This window comes from Benincasa hispida, chromosome 1 (genome assembly GCF_027475165.1).
Source record: "Benincasa hispida cultivar pf3 chromosome 1, pf3_genome.v1.1, whole genome shotgun sequence".
In the NCBI taxonomy this organism is placed as follows: domain Eukaryota; kingdom Viridiplantae; phylum Streptophyta; class Magnoliopsida; order Cucurbitales; family Cucurbitaceae; genus Benincasa; species Benincasa hispida.
This window is the reverse complement of record NC_143478.1, coordinates 18,882,696-18,889,838: the sequence shown is the minus strand read 5'-3', so window position 1 is coordinate 18,889,838 and position 7,143 is coordinate 18,882,696. Positions and strand designations below refer to the sequence as shown.

Below are 7,143 nucleotides of genomic sequence, written 5' to 3'. Positions count from 1 at the left end.
TTTAAAATTTAGTAGATGTTTAAACTTTTAATTTTGTATTCTATAGATATCTAAACTTTAAAATATGTCTAATACGTTCTTAAACTTTCAATTTTATATTGTGTGGATCATCGAACTTTTAATATTATGTATGATAATTCTTTAATCTATACTTTTAAAAGAATAACGGACTTTCAAAATACAATAAATATGCATAGATATATTTATTCCTAGCTTCGATGTTTTCAATACGACCCATGATTTCTTTTTCCTTTCTTCTTTCTGTTTACAATTTAAAAAGGGTCAAATATACAAACTATCGACGACTTTTTCATTGCTTTGAAATGTCGAATTGTGACCAATGATGGATTTTATTTTATTATATATTATTAATTTTAAGTGGAAAAATACAGCATTTATTTTCAATGATATAGTACAAAGAAAGAAAAAGAAAATGTCATCCACACGACACTATAAATGAGCTCCTAAAGTCTAGAGGTGCCTAACTTTTTGGAATTTGAAAATGAAGTTACGTGTTCATGTAAAATAGCTAACATTTTTGGTATAACTATGAAATGTCGTATCTATTCAATTTTAATTTAAATATAGTATACTGTTTTTGTTGATAAAATATTGGTGGTCGAATGAATATGATGTATGTATCAAATAGTTTAATATATCAGTTATTGTTGGATGTGTAGCATTCATATTACAGCATGTTACAATAAATTACAATAATCTTATTCAATAACATTTAAAAACATTTGGTCAATAGAGATGATTTTTTCTTTAAAAAAAAAGATGCATATTAGAGTTGCATAGTTATTATAAACTTGTTGGGTATATTTATAATCAACATGTCAACAATGTAAATAGTCTAAGTGAGTGCATAATATAAAAAGATTAATTAGACATTAAATTGATGTTTTTAAGTCGGAGATGTAGAATTCATAGAATCAAAGAATGAGTGGAGCTAACAACTTCACTCTCCCAGCTCCAATTTTTGAGTAAAACATTCCTTAAATTACTTTTATCGGTCATCTTCTCCATAGTTTTAATTATTAATCATATTCCAAAAATATAAAAAATATATATAAAAAAAAACACATCTTCTTTAATATTTTCTTCTAGTTTTCAAAACTTAGTTTTATTTTAGAGAAAACACTCCTATCAAATAGATAACAACTTAAATAAATTAATAGGTAAAACAATATTTGACATGTCGATATTGATATAAATATCAATATCTGAATTATATTAAAATGTTTATAAAAATATTTATTATTTATAGTATATTTACACCAGAAGTAATGCCTTAGATACTCATTACAAACTTATAGTTTGTTTGTTTGTTTTCTTTCCCTTTAAATGTTGATTTTAATGAGTTAGAACACCATTTTTTTTGGGTGACGTAATAAAATCAGGGGTTGAATATATGATCAAAGAATGAATAATAATGAATGGGCAAAAACAATATAATTTATATAGCTGTTGTTTTTCATTTTAAAATAATTAATTAGTATGATGTCTAAAAAATAATTATAATAAAATAATTAGCATGAGCTGATTGAAAACCCGCTAGGTTCGCTGCAATTTCCTGATTGGCCTGTTCATGATTTATCCGTATAATTCCACTCTGATTCCCCACCGACATCCCAAAGTCAACTCAAAGTCAGCTTAATTCACGGTCCAGATCTCGCTGCAACCGACGAAGCCCAAATTTTGAAATAATGGTATCAATGACGAAATTTCTCCTAACTTCAACAAAATATATATATATATATATAGTTTTTTTTAAAAAAATCTATTTACGAATATATAAAAAAAACTATTTACGAATATATGTGGGTTTCTTTTGTTTAAATTAGAAAAAGGTATCTTATGTATATATATTGATTCATGCTGCTCCATCGACAAGGAAGTATTGTTCGAGTAAAAGAGTTGCGATCTCCATGAAATGGATAATCCACCTCAGAATTCTAAAAAACCAAGAAAATATAAATATATATTTTTTAATATTTCATGATACTATACTCTTTTTGTAAATAAATTAGTTATTTCAAGATACTATATACTCTTTTTTTTTTTTTTTTTTTTGTAAATATGTTATTTTTAATACTGTTTTTAAATATATAAAAATTAACCAAAATATTTATAAAATATAACAAAACTTTAGAACTATCAAAGATAGATGCTCAGTATCTATAAGTGACATTGATAGACACCGATAGAAGTCTATCAATGTCTATCAACGTTTATCAGTGATAGTTCTAAAATTTTACTATATCTTGTAAATATTTTTTACAATTTTACCATTTGAAATAATTTTTCTTATTTTTAATATATATATTTTAAGAGATCTCGTGTGGAAGAAGTATCCATACTCGCTGATAATAATGGAAAAAATAGAAGCAAGCAAAAAATCACAAAGAGTGCTTATGGGTTGTGGTTGGGTTGAAGATTTTTGGATCCAACATAACCCAATTGCTTGAGATGGTAAGTTTCTTCATCTCAAATAATTCTTATTAAATAATGAACTTAATCCAACCCAACAATGCAATATTTAGATTCTATTTGTTCGGTTTATTTGGGTCATTTATTTATATTTTTTTAAAAAGAAGTAAAATATTATGTGGAAAAAGTTTACTTAATTAATTATTCATTTATTTACCTTGAACTAAGATTAGCAACTAAATATCAAATTATATTATTAAATATTCTTTCCAATGATTTGCTAAAAAATCTATTCTTAGGAGCTCGATGGTGAATAAATCATCTAAAAATCATAAAATTAAATAAAAATAAGTAATAGAGATCGATAGAAGTTTATTATTAATAGATGATGATAGAAATCTATCAGTATTTTTTTTTTTTTTTGCTATTTCTATAAATAGTTTGACATTTGTTCTATCTATCAAAATTTTCTTAAAATATAGGTATATACAATTTTATCATAAATAAAGAAATATATATTTTAAAATTAATAATAAATTTGAGTTGGTTTGAAGTTATTTTAGATGAACCAATAAATTAATCCAATCTACCAAAACCTTCACTTGTTTGAACAAATTCCAACTCAATCCACATGAATTAATGATTCAACTAAAATCATACCCATTAAGTTGTTTAATCAATTTTGTTTGGTCATCATTTTTTTTGAATACCCCTTAAAAACATGTACTTAATAAGATATTAAACACGCCAACCTACCGAATATCTATCCATTTGTTTGTTCCTTCATCAAATCACAATTTGCAGTGTATTTTTCTACTTTGGTGGAATAGATTAAAAAAAACATAAATTTGAAACACTAAAAACAAAAACAAATTCAAAGAAAAAATAATTGAGAGGAAGCACATCGAGGCAGTTGACCCAATAGCAATTTTGGAGTTTCTTGAGAAAAATAAAACAATCACTTACAAAAAGGGCAAGCATATGATCATGATGCCAACATTTAATGTCACACATTTATATATCTTACAAGTTACATCTCATCCCCAAAGAAAACTCTACTTGCATATGATTAATATATAATGCCGCCAATAAAAATACACAATTAAGATTAATACACCATTTTAATTTGTTTATAAAACTTCATCGGAACACGTAGAGCTAGGTCAAAAAATACCCTAGAGGATATTACAGGAGTAATTCTAGTATGAAATTGTAGTGTGGGCTGATTCAGCTTAAGGACGACTCGTTGGCGTTGTTGATGGTACTGTTCTTGTTATGGATTAGTGAGTTTTTGCAGTGAGCAATGGCGCCTTGGATTGCACTGTGGAGTTCTTCCATCGATGACATGTCGGCAGAGTATGACGATCCGTAGCCACTAACAGAACTCATGCTTTGTACGCCTCCTCGTCGGAGCACGCCGGAGTGACTCGGTGAGGACCGTGTCGAAGACGGGCAACTTGGTAAGTGGTTGCTTCTCCCACGTGGATACCTGGTTAAAAAGTATTAAATTAATTAATTAAATTTAACACAACTAATTTTTTTTTTCGAAGTTTTTTTTTTCTCATTCTTCAAAAGTGAAAAGAAAAATTTTTAAGTCTTGTTTAATAACCATTTAATTTTGTATTTTTGTTTTTGAAAATTAAACCTATTTTATCTACATTTCTCACCATGATTTGTATTTTTCTTAAGTATAATGGTTGAATTCTTAATCAAATTCAAAAAACAAAAACAACTTTTTTTAATTCTCAAAATTTTACTTGATTTTTTAAATCATTGATGAAAATTAGATAACAAACGAAGAAATTTAGAGGTGAAAGTTAGATAACAAACGAAGAAATTTAGAGGTGAAAACAACTTGTTCATAGGTTTAATTTTAAAAAACAAAAAATGAAATAGCTACCAAATAAACATAATTGCCTTGTAAATTTACGTGGAATCGTGCAATTTTTAGTAGTTAAAGCCTTTCTCTTTGGATATACTTAGACAAAAAAAAAAAAAAAATGCAGCCCCCCACCCTAAGCAATACTAAATAACAATATGTCATGTGGTAATTTAATTTTTTTAAAGAAAATTTTAGTCCATAAAAAAAAAAAAGGAGCATAAGATCAAATGCAACTATCATTGCCCATATACTTATCTCTGTTAAATATAATACACAACCACACACTAGACTAATAAAATATATACTAAATTACGTAAAATATTATTAAATTTTATCATTTGTTTAAAACATGCTTTTATTTTTTTAAATTATAATATCACCTTTGACATCTCATAAATATTTCGAGAATTGGGGTAGAAACAGAGACATAAAATAGATGTGATTGTGACCTTAGTGATGTGGTGATGTTTATATCTCAAATTTCGTTTTATGTCACGACCACATCATTCTAACTAGATTCTAATCTAGTCTAAATATTTCTATTCTAAAAATAGTTTAAAATTGACTAGAAAAAGATCCCAAGTAATTAACATTACAAAGAAATAATTTTCTTTTAATAAAAATAAATGGCGAAATAATTTTTGAAAAATAATTTAGCCTAAAATAATACTACATAAGAATGTTATAAACTCGCGTGCAACAAGTTTATTGAGTTCATTTGATAATTCTTTTTCTTTTCTATCATTGAAATCAAAATAATAATAAGCACTTTATTCCTCAATTTGATAATTTTAACCAAAAAGATTAGAAGAAAATTGATTCTTCTTAAATTGAAAACGTCATGCAAATTTCTTTCTTAAAAAAAAAAAAGTTTATTTTTGTTTTTTTGTTTTTAATTTATCATTTGAAGCACATACCTCCTAATTGGTAGGAGGGTATAAAGATTAACTTAATAATTACGAAATATATACCTTAAGTTTCCTGAAAATGAGAGGGAGAATCTGCTGCTTTCCTCAGTCGTGCCGGAAGTTAACAAACTATCATTTCGGGATTCCGTCGCAAGCGGCGGAGTGGCTGACGAGTGGCAGGATTTGGACCCAATTTTCAGCTGAACTTTTCTGAAGTATTTCTTTATCACTTGTTTAGCAGTGGATCCAATCCCTTTAACACGTGGAGGCTTGGAATCACCACCATGTGTTTTAACATTATTAATATTCTTCGGTTCTTTTCTGAAAACCGACGAGAATCTGGAAAAAGAGAACTGTTTGCATTTCTTATCATGACGGTGTCGGATTCTGGTGTTGAGATCGGCGGCGGCGTCGGAACTGGTAGGACGGGTGGGGTCGTTTTGGGAGGAAGAGCGGGAGGAGTCGGTGGAGGAGCTACCGGTGGAGTCGCGAGAGGTGGTGGTGGTAGTGGCAGAGTCGACGGAGGAGGAGGTGCTGGAGGAAGAGAGAAGCGTGGGAACGAGGGAGTTCCGACGAGAGTGGAGAGGCAGAAGGTGGCCGTTGCAGAAGAGCTCATCGGCGGGACATAGAGCGATGGAGGATTTGCGAGGGGAGATTGAAATGGTGAATTCAAAATCAGAAGAGGAAGAGGAAGAGAAAGAATTTTTGGGAGATGGTGAGATTAGGGAGTGAGATTTGGTAATTGGATCTCTGTTTGTTTCAATCTTTTGCATCTTTGATTTTTCATGAAGAATGAAGAAGATGAAGTAATGAAAGAGAGAGATGGAATTTGGAATTTACAAGGAAGCTTCTTGGTTAGTTATAACAATTTATAAGATTAAACTAGTCCCACTTCTAACATCTTTAATTTTACTCTCTATTCTTTTAATGGTCAAATTTTAGTTGAATGTAATTTCAATAAACATTAAATTTAGTCTTTTAAATTAATTAGTATTAAAATTAGCTAAATAATTATAATAGTTTTTATGCAAATAAATTGATATGTTAATATGTTTTTAAAATTTATAATTAAAGGACTAATAGATAATAATAAAAAAAAAGTTTTTAAATCATCAACAATAAACTAGCGTTTGAGACTACATTTAAGATTGATTGAAATTACAATAACTAAAATTAGATAATTAAAAGTATAAGAACTAAAATTAAACATATTTTAAAATAATGACAATTATAACTGAGATTACGATTGAGTTCCATTACATATTAGTCTTACTCCACCTTTTTCATCCACTCCAATCACATAAATCCAAGTATTAGTAAGTTAATAATGCTTTTGGGTTCAACAAATTAGTGTATGTATTAGAATCTTACAGATTTGTTTCTTTTAATTCTTTTAAATTATTTTTAACGTTGATGTTAATGAATTAGAACTCTATTTTCATTTTTTGGTGACGTATCAAAGTCAGGGTTGAAAATATATGATCGAAGAATGAATAATAATGAATGGCCCAACACCATAATTTATATAGCTGTTGTTTTTTTATTTAAAAATAATTAGCATGAGATGATTGGAAAGCTGCTAGGTTCGCTGCAATTTCCTGATTGGCCTGTTCATGATTTATCCTTATGAATCCACTCTGATTCCCCACCGACATCCCAAAGTCAACTCAAAGTCAGCTTAATTCACGGTCCAGATCTCGCTCCCATCCACCATCTCTGGTCCCTTTACCACGTTATCACCACCCTTCCACTTCATAATACACACTGTGCCGGAGGTGATCAACGGTCGGCCGACATCGACACATCAGTTGGAGAAAATCGGTTTTGGAGACGTCATTGATACTGAGCGGCCAACTCTTGGTACGTTCGGTCGGTTTTCATCAAAACCGACATAAAGATAGAACTCCGGCGAATTGATGA

At 29.0% G+C, this 7,143-nt stretch overlaps 1 protein-coding gene across 1 annotated transcript; it reads right to left on the bottom strand.

Annotated features, from left to right (window-relative positions):
* Positions 1-3,346: 3,346 nt before the first annotated feature.
* On the bottom strand, positions 3,347-6,108 carry LOC120086900 (putative membrane-associated kinase regulator 1). The gene is made up of 2 exons (XM_039043715.2): positions 5,287-6,108; positions 3,347-3,922 (listed from the first exon to the last, which is right to left on the bottom strand). Exons 1-2 carry the CDS (start codon positions 5,994-5,996, stop codon positions 3,661-3,663), a joined length of 972 nt encoding a protein of 323 aa, XP_038899643.1. The 5' UTR covers positions 5,997-6,108; the 3' UTR covers positions 3,347-3,660.
* Between the last annotated feature and the right edge of the window lie 1,035 nt (positions 6,109-7,143).

Bases quoted from the DNA above. Each gene is read 5' to 3' on its own strand.
- LOC120086900 (XM_039043715.2), bottom strand. From the start codon at position 5,996: ATGCAAAAGATTGAAACAAACAGAGATCCAATTACCAAATCTCACTCC. The intron at 3,923-5,286 runs GTATATATTTCG...CTTTTTAACCAG, and splicing joins TCATTTTCAGGAAACTTAAG to GTATCCACGTGGGAGAAGCA.